This window comes from Centropristis striata, chromosome 10 (assembly GCF_030273125.1).
Source record: "Centropristis striata isolate RG_2023a ecotype Rhode Island chromosome 10, C.striata_1.0, whole genome shotgun sequence".
NCBI lineage: Eukaryota > Metazoa > Chordata > Actinopteri > Perciformes > Serranidae > Centropristis > Centropristis striata.
This window is the reverse complement of record NC_081526.1, coordinates 26,802,311-26,821,600: the sequence shown is the minus strand read 5'-3', so window position 1 is coordinate 26,821,600 and position 19,290 is coordinate 26,802,311. Positions and strand designations below refer to the sequence as shown.

The window sequence follows — 19,290 nt, the reverse complement described above, 5'->3', positions numbered from 1 at the left end:
GCTGTGTCTGCGCAGCTATCTGCTCGGAAAAAACATCAAGAAAAAAAACTTCCCGTCGTCTTCTGATGCTATTTTCTGGGTCACGCCCTCTCGTGTTTGAGGTTGTGTCGGTAATCCGTTCACTCTACCCAATTATATCAAGATTTGGCTTGTAAGATTCAAACATATTTGATTGATTGCGACTGAGGTCGGGTCTGTTCCCCTCACACACTAACAGATTGCCGAATGTCCCCAACTAGTGCAGAATGGTGCAGACTTTACCCAACTGGGACTCGTGCATAAAATCTGGCAAAAAATATTGTAGTGTGTCCTCAGCTTTAGGTGAAAAAGAAAAAAATGCCACTTCTTAGTGCCAGAATGAAAATATAGTTGAAGGCTTTACAAGTCTGCTACTGTTCCAGATGTATAACTCACATTACAAACACTAATTGTTTCTGAGTGTAAGGATACATAATGATAAAAGCATCTAAACCTACACCCTCGAGATGCAGGCCACTGACTTATTTATAATGAACAATTTAAACACAATTAGCAGCCAATCGATGAGCTGACAATGTCGACAAAGACGATCGTAACAAGTTTAAACTGCATTGAGTCTTATCAGAAGATATTTATATCCAACAGATTTAATTAGGTAGCCTAATTAACTAGGCAACCTAATTTAAACTCTCCTTTTCTCACTGTAGGCCTAATTCATAGTGTGTTGCTGCTATTTAAATGTATCCCCTGGCCTCAGGTGTTAATCAGTCACAACTGCACAGCGTCAGCACCTTTCACCTTCACTTTGATGCCTTCAAATAGTGATAACAAGTTAATTTAACTGGAGTGGTAGCATTTTCACCTCAAGAGCAAAGTGACATGTCTTAATTCAAAAGACAACATGTGACCGCTCTTTCTCCCCGAAGCAGAGATAGGAATGACACTGCTTAGATCTTTAACGCTTTCATTTTGTTATCGACTGTGACAGGGTTTGGATTATAGATGACTGATACAAATAGAGTCTTCCCCCTGTGTGATGTCAGGTGATATCATCTAGAGTCAAAATTGCCCTGTGATGATGAAAGTCTCAGTCATAGGAAGCTTAGCAGCGAGATAGTGTGTTAATATATGTGAAACACATACTTGCTCTGTGTCAGATCCACCACGATTAAGTCCTTCTCCAGAAGCACCACCACTGCGTAAGGCTCCTGGACCTCTGTAAGATACAAAGACAGATTTACATCAGCTACAACCACATGACTTGTATTGTTCTAAGCGTGATATTACAATCAGCTACAGCATACATTTTAACATTTGAGAGTTCTGTTAAATGATTGGGTCTTGATTAAATGTGAGTTGCTCAGCATAATTGTCAACACTTGCTGTTTACAGAATCCTCACTCCTTCCTGTAGGTGTGAAATGTTTTCAACCTGCTGCCCAAGAAAAAATAAATAAATCTATTTTTGCTGCAGTAGACAGAATATGTTTTATATACCTGAAGGACAGAAGAGTCTATGAGGTCTTTAAATATGTCATGAAAAGTTCGACTTGGGTGTATTTCTTTTAAATAAGTAATTTGAAACATTGTTGTTAAGATGAGATGCCTATCTAGGGTCAACTTTAATCACAGTAAATAATTGATCCACATAATATTCCTGTTAGATATGGACTTTTTTTCTATGATTGAGATTAAGTTTTGCACACACATTCACTGAAACAGCCAGCAGTGAGTTTGATCTCTGCTTTTAACCCATTGTTATATTTGAATAATTATAAAAAGGCAGATATCCAATGTGTTTTTCCCCACTGTAGCTTCCGTCGGTTTGTGTTTCCCAAAGAAGTTATCATGTTTAGGCTTTGTAGCTTATAGGTATGTGCTTTTAAGAACAACACACACAGACACACACACACACACACACACACACACACACACACACACACACACACACACACACATTGTGTATCACAATCTACGAACGAGACTTGGACAGCTGTTGGCCTGTCCATGTCATAGGTAACTGGCCAACTGTTGCATGTAAGTCCAACTTCTGTAGAGGATTAAATGTGAATTATTACAGCAATCGGGGCTCTTTCTCCAGCACTGCACAACATTACCTGTGGTCTAAATAAAATGCCTGCATTGAGACCAGTCGTTTCTCTCCGGTGTGTGTTTACTCTTGGGCTTCCGATCTACGAACCTGAGACCTTTACACCATCCTTTACACAGCAGTGAACACACCATGCACAGAAGCAGTGGGCAGCACAGTTCTGTTAGGTGCCTTGCTCAAGGGCACTTCAGTCCTTGACCTGTCAGTCCTGGGTTACAATTCCTAACCTCTAGGCCACTGGTTTTGGTTTATGTATTGATTATTTTAAAGTAATTTAAAACAGCACAAACAAGAATCCATTCCCATCTGTTCTATTGTTATGGCAGCAAAAAAATAAGAAATTATATACCTTAAATCTTAAACCCAATCAAAACCCAATCTTTCTGCTTTCTTTAAATCCATAAAAATCACTGAGCTAAATCCAGAAATGATATGGCAATGATTGTCATTGTCTTTGTATTGTGGTGTTTGCAGCCTGACACGGCGGGGGCTAGGTGGCGGAAGGATGAAGACACAGTGGCTGACGTTTAAGCGGGTTTTATTACCTCCTTTAACAGACTAAGAACGGGCTGGAAGAGTGCCCAAAATAAGAAACGCTGATAGCCGAACACTAGCTGTTTTTCTAACTATGGCGTTTAGCAGCCTCTCTCCTCCGCTGTTTCACTGAACTACTTCTCTTTTTCTCCTGCTTCCTGCTTCCCGCCCCCTTATCCCAAACTGGCTTATCAGGCTGAACTAGGGCAACTCCTTCCCCCCACAAACTCCCCATTAATCCCCCCCATAGTCCTGCAGGGTCGCTACAGTATGCACTCACCGTTGTTGTAAGGAGTCTCGCAGAGAGCCATGAACTCTACAATAGGATAGTCCATCTCCAGCACAGTGATGGCCTTTCCGTGCATGATGGTTAACGTTGGCCGTCGCCCTGCCTTGTCATATGAAAGACCCCCAGAGAAGATAACAAAAGGCTCGCTGTTGTGGAGGGAGAACATGAATTAATGAATAAATCAACAAATCAAACAAGTGAACAATTTATAGGACATGTATGTGGCTTACACTCTATGTAGAAGTCACTTACTATAAGCAGCTGGCCAAAAAAATAAATGAGTGAAAGAAAAAGATTATCCAATTCTCTAATTTATACCACAATGCCTCTAAACACTATCATTTATTACAATTAGAATGTGTAATTTTACTTAGCTCGCCACACGACCCCATTTTAGGGGGTTACAATCAAAAAAATAACATTATTCCACAGCTTTTTGCTTCTGTTGGTGACTTTGATGATTACCAAGTGGGGTGTCAACCTTCTTCACTACATGATCAAACAACCACAGGATAAATCACCCTGTGATTCTATTTAAATGGAATTATTTTGTGTGAAAAGGAAAGTGAATTCTGGAAATTCGGCACGTGAATGTTTGCCTAAAAACACACACACCTGTTCCTTGAGGTCTTGTACTCCACTTTGAGTATGGGTTTACATGACTCCTTTCTTCCATCCTTCTGTATCTTTCCTGAATAAGAGGAAACAGCAAAAGAACGGACAACATGTCAAAATAATACTACATTTACTGTCAACAACTCCTCCTAATGCACACCTTCTTTTTTTTTTTATCATGCATACAGTTTGAACAGGTTATTATCTGAGCAACATTAGTTGTTCTTACAGTATGCTATGCATGACAGTTCAATATACCAAATAAGAAGCACACAGCAGTACATATCATTTAAAAAACCCATAGGAGGAGATATATAAGGGCAAATTTCCACCTGAAAATTGCAAGATTACAGTAACAGTGAGTTATATAAATAATAGACAATGGCCTTGGGAAGGAAAGCACAACCAGATTACAAAGCAGAAAACAGCATTTCATGAACAAACACAGGACAACTATGTTCATACATTACAACTTACATTGTATGTTTTCTTAATCTGTTTTCCACATTTCATGCTTTTTATTTTACTCAGCAATACTTTCTCCATAGCTGCTTTATTGCTGATAGGTTTGGGTGGTATCACAGAATTACAGTGTATATTTTTTACTTTTATCCAATTAACTGAGAGATGCTGTACACAGAGCAAACAAAATTACATATTTTTGTAGACCAAATCAGAAGTAACATCACCATGGGGTCTACTGAGAATTCAGATTTGTGGATCATTGCAGAAAATCAGCTCTGTGGCATTAGTTTGCCACAGAGCTATGCTATAGTGAGCAACTCCACGGTCACATGACTTCTACGTCGCTACCATTAGCTTCAGACGCTCTCTGACAAGCTAACCAGCGATTTTGACAAACTAGTGTAATTACTACCTAGCCTGGCTAACGCCAGACTATACCACAAATGAGATCTAGTCTGGAAACAAGCTATTCATTTTCCCATAGAGGAGGCGTGGTTTACGATCGTCCAGAGCCGTTTCTTGGGCGCTACGAATGTCTATCATAAGCGTCTGTAGCTCTTAGCTAATCATATCAGTTATACCAGATGGCGTATGTGATGGCTCGTAGCGAGATCAGTGGCGTTACAGCAGCGATCGGTAGCGGGGCTATTTGGTAGATTAGGCTTTTGCCAAATAATGTTGGAAACAAGGCTAAAACATCCTTTTTTGTGGTGAAACAGGAGTGTAAAATCAAACGTTGTTCTTCTTTTAAAATCAACTTTGGCTCTAAACTATCTAGAACACTGTCTAGATCCAAAGACAGCTTGGCGTCTGCTGCAGCCATGTTGGATCTGTAAGAAAACTACAAAACTACAAGCTTCCGTCTGTCGAGTAGTACACGTCATCGTCTTGCCGTCCCTCCCCATTCTGTGATTGGATCCCTAAAACAGGGCTAAGAAACGGCCGTAGTTGCCAGACTGCCTGCAGGTTCGAAATGAAATCGAGCCCGCAAGGCAGTATGGGTATACCCAGGCTAATTACTACCTCTCTTGAGAAAATGAATCAAAGATCACGTTGAAGTTCCTTTTAGTTTTCTTTGTTATCAGACATCAGTATACACTGCCTAGGTATAGCAGAGGAGAATTTTGTCCAATCTTGAAGGATGCTGAAAAAAGGTGTCCCTCTCCAATGAAGCCCTTAGTTCTCTCTGCCTTTTCTGTGTGTGTTAGGGTGTTTTTAAGCAATTCTGTAAAACCACAATTGTAACATCCCACACCTCCAACGTATAGAGCATGTTTGTCGTGAACGCCTACGCTGCTAGGTCTTATTTTAACCTTAAAGGGAAACAACTTATACTGTTTATATTCTGCCCCCAAACACCTGTAATGTCTGAAAAATCCCAAATCCTACAGCACATTATTTCTGGTTTAAACCAGCTGTTACATGATCATAAGATCATACTGAGGCCTTTTAGTAAAGCAGAGAACTTAAAAGTAACAGAAAATATACCACACTAGTGAATCTGTAGTATAATACATTGTTTATTAAGCTAATCTACAATCTACAAGAGTTTGCAAGAGCACTGAAAAACACAAGGAGGACTCGTGAAAGAGCTGCCGCTGCAATATACAGTGAACAGCTGATCAGATGGCAGCTCAGAGAGACAACCGGGAAAAACACATAGAGGCAGAACATTTTCATATCTAAGATGGCAGAAAACAATTGAAACACTAAAACTAGACACTAGAACAGTGGAAAGACTAACCAAGACAGGTTTGGTGACTTTTTCTTTTTTCTGTCGAGCTTGAGTGAACTGTACTGTCTTTTTATGCCTGAACAACATGATTAAGCTAGCCTGAGTTCAGTGAAAGAGCAAAAAAAAAAGACTTCAGAAGAGTACAATTGTCTTAGATTAAAAAGGAAATTTGATGTTTATTTCTGGTCTTGACAAGAGCTTGTGGAAGGAAGCAAAATCGCTGCTTAAACGTATCTCCCAGCTGAAACTACAGCATGGTTGGGATGTGATTAAAACACTGTGATACAATGTATACCTTGGTGAAATGTCAGGCTATCTCAATATGAAAATATAGATACCACCCAAGCCTAATAAAACACAGATGTTACAAGGTCAGTTATTATACATATATTAGACAATTATAAGGTCAGTGGTAATGGCACCTAATATGTCTCTTTATTAAACTGACCATGGCATATACAGTAGTAGGCCCAGTGTTTCAGTATAACTTCTCACTTAACTTTCTTACTCTGTTTCCAATATTTATTTTTTCAGGGAACAGGGAGTTATTTTTCTTCTGCTTTACATAATGAAATTATTATGCCTATGATACAAAGATGATGTTGTTTAGCTGGAAGCCAGTGGGACCTTGGGTTATACCTAATGGGCTCTGAACAAAAGCCTTTCTAACAAACACAGAAAACCTTGAGACTTAAAAAAGTGGAATACAGCTATTTCAGATATTGGCTTCATTCTAGATTATATATCACAAATGGAACACAAATGCATTTCTTTAGTGACATGCACATATGGATCTATTATCTATATATCCCTTGTGATTGAAACCAGCTTTGTAGACATAGTAGTCAGGCTTTAGTTGCCAGGAACGGATATCGTAGTGGAAACAAATTGAATATATTTACAGTAAACATTTAAATAAGAATAAATATTTAAGCAATTAAAGGTTTTGTTACATTACAATTACAATCTAAGCGTCATTACATTTCCCACATAAAGTATATGTGATTTCAGGTGGTTTTAAGTTGTTTACACATTTCTCCTCATGCATAAAGTCTATCAGGCAGCCAAAGCTCTGGGTAACGGTGACTTATCATCATTGATAAGGCTCAAAGGCACAGGATTACACACCGAAATGTCAGAGCAGGAAAGGACAGAGAGAAGGGAAAGCAGAAAAATAAGAGCAAATGGCCAAGTAATGCTTTGATATTGGTTCAAATCCACAGAAACACAACATGTCCATGCATTTATTGTTACATCTGTTTTTATACTATGTAATGTAATGTGTAAAAGTCAAATTAAATGTAATATAATCACCTTTATCTCTTCATAATGACTAACTGCGAGCTAGGATGTCCAACTCATATATAGTTGTCTCTCATCTCCCCTCATGACCATTATAATTGTTTTTTCAATTTTTGTGCATTCCATTACCTATCATTATGTTCTTGTTATTCTATGTTTTCCAAGTGTTTCTGTTCAATCAGTTGTCTTTTCTCTTTAAATAAATGTCTCTGCTCTATTTTCTGTTGTCTCTATCTTCATTGTTCTTTTACCTTGTAGCCATCTCTCTGCTCCTCCTTCCCTTCAGGTTATACAGCAGCCCACATTTATTCATGCAAGCAAGCCATGTGTCTCTCAAGGACACAAATAAACTAAAATCTCTCCTGCTGTGTTCAAACACCAACCTAAAGTGCATGTTAAAGCTCCTCCCATACTGCGATTGGATTGATATGGATCTCATAGCCTAAATACGCCTGCAGTTACAACATTGCTGCCATGCTGGGTATTCAGCTGATTTGGATTACTTTCTGGCAACTACGTATAAGTCACATAGACACAATAGTGTCGGGAGTTATACAGTTTCACTTGGCTGCTCTCTTATGGACATATACAATAAAATTCAAGATAATTTTCACAGTCATTTTCCTTAAATACACTGATATCTACCTGTGTTTGGTACAGACACTTCCTATATCCCTATGCATATTAATTGAACCAATAAAATATTAATATTGCTGCAGGTTTGTTGTCATGGTGAAAACAAAATTAATCATATGTAAAGCTGAGGACTACTACCACTACACAACTTTCACAGTCTTTACAGATTTTCAAAAGAATTGGAGTACGCACTACATGAATGATTTCAGCAGATTTTTGTATGACGACTGAAAGATCACACACTTAACCACTGCGCCTGATGAGATATCACAGACTACATGATTTGTCAAACCGGCTAAAGCCAACTGAACGTATCAAACTCTCATGCAAAACCTCTTAAGTGCAACGGTTTAAATGGTAAACAAACATACCAGTTGGTGGCGGTAATGCACCAATTTGTTGTTTGCAAAATTGCCAATAATATTGAAGAAGTAAACAAATATGGACTACAATCAGCTTGCTGCTGTTGTCTGTGCAGCTATCTGCACAGAAACCATCAAGAAGAAAAAACAGGTTAACCCGATTCTTCTAAGTCTGTTTCCTCTGTCCCACCCTCTCTTTTTCATTGGCTGTTGGCAACACCTGTTTGCAGTTGGGTCCGTAATCACTTCACACTACCCGATTTTGTCCAAATTTGGATGAAACATTCAAACATGTTTGACTGCACCTGAGGTCGGGTCGGGTCTGTTAACCTCATCAACAAACAGATTTTTGTGCCATGTCCCCAACTAGCGCTGACTGGTGGGAATCGTGGGTAAAAATCTGGCATAAAATCTTGTAGTGTGTCCCTAGTTTAATTATATGATACAAAAAGTGATGCAGGGCTGGATGATTACTGTGTCTAATGGTGTTTCTGTAAATTGCTACTGCTCTGTCAGTGTTGTTTGTAATTAAAGCATTTTATGTTTTCTGTGTAGTGTTCCTACAGCAGGTTCAGACCAAGGTGGACAGCCTGCCTCGTGTCTTCCTCCAGCTCAGAGAAAGACATCAGAGCACAACAGATTGCACAGCCACTGACAGCAGCACCCAGCGATCAAAGCAAATACAGCAATGCAATACAATGAATGGATGGGAGCACAGAGAAATCTAAATAGGATGGCAAATCACCACAGATGTAATGGCTGTAGTGGTGTGATGATTGGCTGACACTGCCAGAATCAGTTCATTTATCTATTTTTAATTTATTTCCTATTGGAACAAAGGGAGATGGCTTTATTCCAAGGAGTTGACATGTTTACTCCTCTTATTTAATCCTCTTCTTTTCTCATATTTTTAGATTACTCCTATTCATTCCCGGCTCCCTCCGTCCTCTTCCTTCCTCTTCCTATTCATTCTCACTCGGTGCAAAACCAAATATCTGGCACATAAACAATATGGTTGCATTTAACCACATCTTCCAGCCTGTTGCCGTGTCCTTATCATTTATTGCCCATGTCCTTCCCTCTTGCCTTCCTGTTTTGTTATTTTGCCTGAGATCACAGCCCACAGCAAGAGCGTATTCATCACCAGAGATCTGACAAGGTCAGGATGCCCTGCCAGTGCACAAATCACACCAGAGAGAAACAGAAGGAGGACTCGAGTACACAGAACTGTTGGTTGCTTGTAAGTCATTTAACAAAACCTGTGGAAGTATTCTCACCTGACAGCTAAATAATCTAAAGTGGCGATGACAATCATCACACCTCACAATGACTGTCATTTTCAGATTTACTGTGTCATGCATTCTAGATGTGCAGACACCCGGCGATGGGCCTGGTTTAATAATAGAATTTGAATTAGAACAAACAAATCCTGACACCTAAATGAGAGAAAAGGCTGTTTGTCAGTGACAACATACATGACCAGTCTATTCATTTCTGTTTCTATGTGAAACAGAACTACCTGGATAGGTGTTGCAAAAGATCATGGATGGGTTAAACAATGTCTTTGTTATGTAGCCTACCTAAATACATGACATAATGAGGTCCTGACAAAGTTACATACATGAATTAAAACTTTTGATTTCACATACATGAACTGTGGTCTCCTGGAAGAAAAATCTTGTGTTATTTGAGCCATTCATCCACCCCGGCCTCCTCCATATGCAGACTTTGCTGCTCTTTATACTATGTCATCAAACTTCTTCTTCATACAACATAAGTAAATATGGTTTGCAATAAGCTGCTTGCACAGTGGGTGAGGACGGTCTGGTTAGAACACAGGTGAATCATCCCCTTGATGACTGATTAAACTTTTCTGTTACATATAGCACTTATACATTAACCCACTCTATAGCAGTTTCATGTTGCAGCTGACACAACTGAAATATTTTGCACACAGAAATGGGCACAGTACTACGTGATGTTTTAATTAACAGAAAATGATTTTCCTTTAACTATAGCATTATAACAAATTTGTCCTTTTCACAAAAATGATAAACATTTGCATTTGCATTCAAGTTGGAGTTCCGTTTGAAACCCATATACAACCTGTAAAGCAATAATTCATTGTACCATAGATGAAAAACCATGCAATCTGAGGTTCATGCTAAATGATTTCCACTTCTGCTATATAACAGTAGCTAAAAGCCCAAGGACGCAGTTTTCAAGCATTGAATCATCAAAGTTTAATTTTGTTAAGTAATTTAAAAAAGAAGAAAAAAAGTATACCGTGGGTGAGCGTCTCACCATGAGGGAAAGTGACCTGGAATGGCTTGGTGGTGTTTCTGAGGTTCCACATAGTCAGACTGCCGTCTGAGTGACTGCACATGAACTGCTTCCCTTCATGGTGCCAGCCGACTGAATGAATAGCCTGTACCAATGAAACAGAGAGAATTTATTTCAACGAACATGCCATATAGTACGTGTCACAATATTTAAGATTTGTCTCAGATATTTCAAAATCATTCTTTATTTCAATCAAGAAAGAAATGGATGGTTTGTAATTGATGCTTTTATGCAAATATGCAGTAGATGATTTAAGAGCTATGACGTGGAATGCCATTGTTAGTAAAATAACCAAAACGCATGCCTCTTGTTAACCTGCTATCCCACTCTCCTTCCACTTCACAGAAAATGCAGAAAGGGTTGCTTAGTTGTCTAGTCTGCCTGACTAATTGATCCTATGTCTGCCTGAGGTTTGTGCAAGTTGGAACCTATGGCCCTGACCATGGCTCTGAAATATCAGTAGCTGTGCTCTGTATTGATAAATCCATAGAACTGTCCATGGTGCTGAAGCAGCAGGCAGAAGGGCCCTTCTGTCAGTTTTCTCCAAGATATTCTTCAGAATATTCTCTTTACTATATAGCTGGTGGGAGTAATACACTAGCAGTTAATGCATGTATATATACAGTATCCACATCTGTGTAATAACCTGTTGAGCTATCAAGTAGACTCTCGTACACTATAAATAAATACTACAGAAGCTGCACAGCGTGGTTTCTACATGGAAAAAGAGTAAGCATGCACCATTTCTCCTTTATGCAACACAAAATAAGAGCAGTTTTATGAGGCTTTGACATGATTGTTACTTTATATTTATGTCTATATTGTCATGTTGGAGACTTAAAAACTGATTTTCGGTCCTGTACTGTCCACAGATGTGCAGGCTGAGACACCTCAGTTAGGTGCATGCAGTCATTTCAAAACAACAAAAACACATGGTAATAAGGCTCGGAGCACAAGATTGTTTTCCTCTCATTGCCATGACATCATTGCTTATCTGATGTTCTCTTTTAAGCACTCAGTATACCCGGCACATTAATCTGTCTAACAGCCAGCAGTCTACTTATCTGCCTATTTTAACGTGCCTACCTGATGCTCCCATTTTACTGCAATTTCAATGTTGTTTCCCTGAGTTTTTACACCAACACCCACCACTGTCAGAGCCATGTTCCTAAGGGGGATGACTCACGCCACAGTTGGAGAGGTCATTGGGAGATATGCCACAGAAAACTGAGATGATTTCACCTTCACTGCAGCACACCACAGGAGAGTGGACCACATGTGCAGCCATTAGCATTTGGAGATAGAGTTCTAACATAGCAATATCATTGATTTCTTTTTCTAAAGTGTCTCTTGAACCTCATCCCAGCTAGGCTATTTAAATTAGCTTTACCCTTAGTTGGGACTTCCTTTCTTGATATAATTAACCTGTCTCTATTGGCAGGCTATGTACCACAGTCCTTTAAAGCAGCCAATTAAACCTCTTCTAAAAAAGTCCAATCTTGATCCAGGAGTTTAAGTAACTACCCATCCTCTCTAAGATCCTTGAAAAAATCAGGCACCAATCAGTTCTGACTCTCTACATAAGTTTATATTAGAGTGCATGATAGCACAAAAAACACACAGGTGAAAATTACAAATGGATTAAAATGTAACTTGTGATTTTCCAACGAGAGCACAAGTATAAAGGTTTCCAATTTCACCAGTGAGAGTGCGTATACTTTAGTGCTTCCACCCTTTTGTCCGTGACATGTAACTGCTGCTGAAAAGGTGTGAGACAGCGATGCCATGCTTTGCTGGAGGTGATGCACACAAACCCACATTAATGAATGTGAGCAGGATGTGACTCTTCACAGGAGATAGGACAGGAGATGAGTGATGGCAGCGGATGCAGAGGATAAGTGCCACGAGGTGAAAATGTCTATAGCGGCATATTGGTTTTGAGGCCACAGGGGTTAAAAAAAGTAGATTAAATAAGAGTGATGTGTGTGTTTGAGAGTGACGCATCTGTGTGTGCGTGTGTAATGGAAATTCACAAACTGACCTTGAGAGAATGTCCAAACATACTGTATATATGATAATTTCACCATTTTGAAGTAATTCACTGTGCACTCAAATTAAGAAGACTTGATTTAGTCAGGCCTTAGGACCAGATTTAAGAAGAATGGGGACATGCCGGACAAAATCACCAAATTTTTTCCACATGCTCTCTATCACCATAGATTTCAAGATTGCGGATTGGTGATGGCCATATAAAGTCTATGAGAACCAATATAACTTCCAAGCCACTTAGAAGGTCAATCTTGGTGTCAAAATCTACATTTTCTGGGTCAAGGAATCATTTAACGCTATTGAGAATATCACGAGATGATTATTTGATTAAATAAATATGTTCATTTTTCTCCATGTATTTAGGTAATTTCAAATTTCCTAAGCGATCGGACATATATTAATATAGGTCATATTTTTAGCTCCACTAATATTATTTGTTACATTTGCAACTACAAAGATCTTTGCAATTCCAGTGTGCCTTCTTGTATGAGCGCCTTGCACCACAACCGCTTGCACCTTTACAACCACACTTGACCAGTTCACTGCAGGTTTTTGATGCGATTAGTAGAATGCTTCACACAGTAAGCCATATAATAGCTGATAATGGGAATAACAGGCAATGCATCGCTTACCTTCATTACACCTGTAAATCTAACTGCTAAAAGACATGATTTGACCGAGTTTTGTAATCAATGTAATCCCTTTTGTGACTAACCAGATTAATCCAGGTTTTTAATATATTTTTTTATTGCTACATGGCAAACAAGGTACCAGTAGGTGCAGTAGATTCTCAGAAAACCAACAAGTCGCCATTAGTTGAAAGGGGTGTGTTAAAAAAAATAGCAGTGTGGCATTCAATCAGTGAGGTCATCAATTTTGTGAAAAAACAGGTGTGGTGTTATTTTTTTGAACACACCCCTTTCAACTAATTGCCCAATTAAGAGCGTGCATATCACGGATGCTGGGTCTTGTTGGTTTTCTCACTTTGGACTGCTATTATTTTGAACACTACTGTATATAGAGAGCTGTTTAATAACAATAGAGTGGCTCAGGAGTTAATGCCCCTCTATCTTTAATTGAAAATGTCTCAGATCTTCTCCTATTATCACTAACTCTTCACATATCTTGTATACACATTGCCAAATGGCCACCTAACAGTGAAATGTACAGGGTACATCTGAAGACACCAAGAATAATCTCATGTTATGCTCCACTGCTTGTAGTCTTCACCTGTTTGAGCTGACAGCGCGGTGCGAGCTGTTAGAGGCAGCTTGGACCACCGTGAGCACACCCAGATCATCCAATTACTGCTTCTTGTTCAAAAAGCAGTAATTGGTTAGCAGGCACACATGCATAGAAACACAGCACTTGATGACAAAAACACCTTGTACTAAAAATAAGAAGAGTTGATTGTTCAAAGATGAAAATTATCCTCCATTTTGCTGAGATTCAACACCAAGGCAGACAAAAAGGCTAATTTCTGTCAGTGAATAGGATATGTGATGGGAGGAAGATGAAAAGAGCCCCAGTGTGCTTTAACATAAGAGATTTCCCTGTTCTATTTTAACTGATCAATGTGTTTATTGTTACTGGATCTCGGTTCTCTTGAAGATATCTACTGTGTTCATGGCTGTATGCATGGAGATTATGTTGTATAGGATGTTCATCGTAATAACTACAGGCCCCAAAGCTACAAAGTAGGGTTGGGTAGAAATGTGTCTACAGAATTGGAAATACCGTTTCTGCTGCGGGAGCTATTGTGGCAGGATCATGCGATTCTTGCATAATGTTGTGCAAGAAGCTTGAACCCAGCTGCATGGCAAGGTAACGTGATTTGGGCAGACTTGGAGAAGAAGTTGAAAGAAGAACCTGAAAATCTGATTTAACTTAAGTGTTGTTTCATGTGAGGCAGTAGGGTTTGTTTGTATGGAAGTTCCAAAAAAAGTAATCAAATGTGATGAAATTCCCTAGGGTTAAGAATTTCTTTATTGAATTTACAGAACAATTACTCCTTTGTGACATATACCGTAACCATGCTATAAAATACATGTACCCTGACAGAAGATTTGTCCATATTGTCCACCCCTCTTGGGAAATATGACTCATAGTTTCATGGAAATGGCAAAGAAACACATGAAACATATCTTTATATATCACAAGAGGTTTGTACATTTTGATTCCCCTCAATCATATACCCTCTCTGTGTAAACAAGGCTCTCTGTGGCTTCTCCTCACTACTTTCCAATTCACCACTCACCACCAATTCTTTCTTTCTGCTGCAATAACAAGGTATTCCCACAGAGATTGCTGAAATCAAACAGAATCTTAGCAAATAGCATGACCATCTCTACTTTAATGTCAGCGTGACATGGGTTAGAAACAAAACTGTTTCACGAAGAAAGTCTTTGATGCAAGAGTGAATAGTGGAGCTCACCTCATCATAGTAGATTCTGAAGTCAGCCTTCTTGAGCCGGAGGTCCCACTGTACCACTGTCCCGCTCTCAAACCCTATAAGCAGCTGTGGAGGGGAATGACACGTAATGAGAAAAATAATGAAGTGATAAAAGATATTTTTTTTATGCCTAATATGAGATTATTAGCAAAGTCTTCTGTACACCAACAGTACCAATGTAACTGACGATATTGCACTTTTTTGTAATGTGGGGAAGCTGTTTGACCCTGAAGAATAGTTTTCCTATTTCATCTTTTCATTCAATTAGCCTGCTTGTGATGTTTGTGGTTAATTGGGATAGGGAAGTGGGACTTCTAATGTGTGAGTACAGTTGAGTAGGGTTGCAAAATTCTGGGAATTTTCTAAGTTAGAAACTTTCCATTGGAATTTAATGGGAATAAACTGGAATAAACGAAAAGTTGTTTTAAATTGTATTAATTTGCATGGGTGTCTGCTTATGACAGAACAAAATGTTTATATTTATGTTTGGATATGATACAGTTTGTGTAAATTACCCCCAATTCCCATACATTTTCTAATTTGTAATTTTTCCAGAATTCCCCAACTTAACATCCCATGGAAAGTTTCTGGAAATTGGTTGAAATTATTCCACTCCCTTGCAACCCTAAAGTGCTGAGCATAGTTGCGTGCTTTCTGCCTGTGATCCTCAGAACATATAGCAGGAGATGTCAGAGAAGCTAAAGGAGGATGCCAATTCATCAAACCACTTCCTGCTATATTGATGACAGAATGTCTACTCCTGCAAACTGATACTGTTATGTACAAAGGGGACCGATGACTGACATTACTTGTCTTTGTGAGCACTTATCAGTTACCAATCTACCTTCAAGCTTTCAGACATGCTGTCATTTATATTTAATGTTAGATTAAAATATATACACATCCAGATTCATTGAATTTAGACGGTAAACATGCACAAAGGTAGCCTTGTTAGACCATCCTATCACATGAGCTCAACATTTCTGTTGGATCTGTGATGGTTTCACAAGACTAGCACAGAGTATGCAAGACACTTTCATTAACAGACACACACAATCTCCTTCTCCGTGCCTTCTCACCCACATTAGTGACACACTTCTACATAATACACTGCAGATGAAAACAGGCATGAGCATGCAGCTCCCACATGCATCTACAATAAAAACAACCTCACAAACAAACCCACACACTACAACACCATTACACACGCAAACACACAGGATAAGAGGGGAGAGCAAAGTCGACACAATGTGATCACAGATCAGAGGAGATGGGGAGTGATGTTGGAGGAGCACATCCTTAAAGAGAGAGTGGAGAAGACTGCCTTCCTGCTGAGAGGAAAGACTGTGTGACATCTCAACTTGTAAGATGGAAAGTAGAAGACAAGTGAGGAAGAAAAAAACTGCCTCTCATAAATTTTTCAACCCTAAAGCTTAACTTAAATAACACCAAGATGTCCTGTAATCAAATGCTTACACATGCATACTGTACATATATCCTCAAATGTATGTGGATGCAGATATACAGTACATGCAAATGATGCAAATGGTAAATGCAAAAAAAATTGCTTAATTATGAGTCGTGCACTTGCAGAAAGAAGCGTAACTGTAGAAAAAAGCTGATTTTCATTGCAGTGGAATATCAAAGGAGAAACATTAACATAATTAATATTAGCATTAATTATGGCTGCATTCAGTTATGTGAACCATTTTGAGAGGCCTGGGTTTGCAAATGACTCACTCACATGACTTGGTGGGACACCTAACAGGGCCATCGCTAATGTTATTAGTTACATCTTTTCCTATGATGACGAAAAAGGGCTATTAAGCATTTTTTGGGCTGTAAATATATCTAAGAAAAATAATGGCTGACAAATCTCTGGCTTATCAACTTGTTTTTGTGGTTAATGTGTTATCAAATGTCCCTTACTCACACACCCAGAAAACATGAAGCAGCATTATCTTTCCAGCAGTGTTTCTGGCCTCAAGCTCGTCCCAGGCTTGTCCGTTTTTTGGTGATTTGGACAAACTGACCTTTTAATGCTCTAAATGTTATTCATAACAGGCTGGGGAGTCTGTAAAGTCTGTTCTTGGAAAACATTCATCAGTGTCAATTGTTTTTTTCTGTTTAAAGGGAAATGTTTCCTCATTGCTTTAGTGAAAAATACAACTGTGATGCCGATACCTTAAAGGTATCAAGTACCAATGCCCCTGCCCTTTTTAACAGTATCTTGTTGTTTTCCAAGTGTAGTCAGGGTTGTTTTTTAATGATGTTTAATAAGGCTAAGATATGAAAAAGTGTGTGCATTATTTGTAACAGTGGTTGTCATTACTAGCGATTAGTTTACTGGGGATCAAGGATGATTCAAATTAAATTTCTTCACATTAAGGCCTCTTCCCTGCTTCCAAACTTACTTTCTAAGTCATAATTAGTAAAGTGGTACTGTGGGCTATTGAATAATTACAACGTATTAAACACAAAATGCACAGGCTTTCAGAAATATAAACAAATGCATCCTGGCCATTGCAACCTGAAGGTGAAGTTGCTACTTTATTAGGGAAAATAACGCTGCAAAGTATTATTTTAAAAGCCTCATGCAGAACTTTGTCTTTTCATGCAGTGAGTGATGGCAGTGTGGGACAGCGGCTGTCTCATTTTTATGTCTTCACAGCTTGTCAAGTCTGGTTTCACACCGAGGCAGCGAAATCTATTGGGAAAATCAATATGGACTTCTCTTTTACAGCAACCTCCACCTGCCACTTTTTCAGCCAATTTGACTGCAGCTTGACCCTGAGAAACTCTACTCCCCTCAAAGGAGGTAACCTGCAGTTCCTTCCATACTGGCTGTGTATATATGTGAAAATGGAGAAAAAGAACATAGGAGCAGCAAAAGGAGGGGTATAGTGTATAGATGGAAGCCAGGCTAAGAGAGTGAGAGGTGGCTAATTAGAAAGAAAGTATGGATCACAAAGAATGAGGATACAAGAAAAGCAAAGTGGAGGTTTGAGGACATGCGGGGGAAGGATGAGAGCCTCTGTAGATCGGCGTGACGTTAGACTCGGTGCTAGAGGAGAACCAGGAGGTGTTATGGCGATTCTTTTATCAGCCTACTCACCTTGCCTTCATCCTTTGGGCTGTCACTCAAATGAACCACTGGTCCTGGATGAGTTTTAGTTGATCTGTGATGAAAGAGAAAGATACGAGAGAGGTGAAAAACACAGCAGCAGTCATGTAATTCTTTGAGAAAATCCTTACACCATTGTTCAGAGATTACATGGAAGTAATGAGTAGAGTGCTGCACTTCACTGCACGCAGTAGAAATCACAGTTGACTGTTCAGGCCATAGGTGTAAGCTAATTGTGTCCTGTAATGTATTTATGTTGTACGTGAATGCATCTGTGTTGTAGAGGCTCTGCAGTCCCCTGTGGGATAATAATCTGTCTGCTGTTAAGAAGCATTACATTTATATTTGCTGAGCAGAAGATATGTCACCCACTGACTGCATTCACATTGCTTTGCTTATCGTCATGTGTGATGATGTTAGTCCCCATAGTATCCTTTTATTGCGCTGAGAGCATCATTTGAAACTTGACTCTGAACTTTTGTGACCTCTGGGATAACCTCAGCCTCATGAAACTTTACAACCACAAACTCAAGACCTAGGACATCCAGATGAGATCTGGCTTTCCTATAGTATAAGGACAATGAGGGCGATTCTCTGCAGGAAAGTAGTGGTTGCTATCATATTGCCAAAAATACAGAAAAATCTCCAAAATGTGAAGTCAAAATGAATCTTTCCAACTTACAGGTGTATGCCACTTCGATGTGACATCTACATTTGACCTGTTATCTCCCCCTAAAAATCCCTCGATTCTCTTTAAAATGGGGTTGAAACCCCCAGTCAATTCCCACCATGTCACAGTTACAACCTGTTCTACCTTTAACTGCAATGTTATTCCGAGCAAAAGGCTCGGAATAACATAGCATATAGCATTTTACTGGATTTAAAAAAAGAAAACAACTCAGAAGGTTTAGATTTTGCTGAAGTCAGAGAAACAAATCATCCATCTATATTGGGCTAATAACAAATTAAATCCATTCAGAATGAAGGGGGATGTCATTGTTTTCTCCTGACCAAAAATTGCAGCTGTAAAATATATTGTATTGCCAGCCACTGCCCACTGCATCTCAGGGCCCAAGAGCCCAACAAAGGCCACTTGGTCACCAGAAAACTTCACTGTAGCAGACACAATCATGATACTTTAGCACAGTGGCTGAAATGCGAGCTGATCTGGGAAGCTGGGGTTAAGTGTGACTGGCAAGTTCAGATATGCCCATTTACTTAGGCCTGCTGCAGGAAGGCGATAAAAACATAAAACCACAGCTCTCATACCATTCTATTCAGCAGTTAAAATAGTAA

At 39.1% G+C, this 19,290-nt stretch overlaps 1 protein-coding gene across 9 annotated transcripts in view; it reads right to left on the bottom strand.

The window, feature by feature from the left end:
* Window positions 1-19,290, bottom strand: part of stxbp5l (syntaxin binding protein 5L) — a 177,452-nt gene that overhangs the window by 51,925 nt on the left and 106,237 nt on the right. For 5 of the 9 annotated variants that reach the window (XM_059343455.1, XM_059343461.1, XM_059343457.1 and 2 more), the window contains exons 6-11: window positions 17,986-18,049; window positions 14,853-14,936; window positions 10,313-10,454; window positions 3,527-3,602; window positions 2,903-3,057; window positions 1,123-1,195 (exon numbers count right to left, since the gene is read on the bottom strand). In XM_059343455.1, the coding sequence (XP_059199438.1) occupies window positions 1,123-1,195; window positions 2,903-3,057; window positions 3,527-3,602; window positions 10,313-10,454; window positions 14,853-14,936; window positions 17,986-18,049 (594 nt within the window). The remainder of the gene's footprint in view (window positions 1-1,122; window positions 1,196-2,902; window positions 3,058-3,526; window positions 3,603-10,312; window positions 10,455-14,852; window positions 14,937-17,985; window positions 18,050-19,290) is intronic. The other 4 variants (XM_059343456.1, XM_059343463.1, XM_059343460.1 and 1 more) reach the window with 1 other exon arrangement.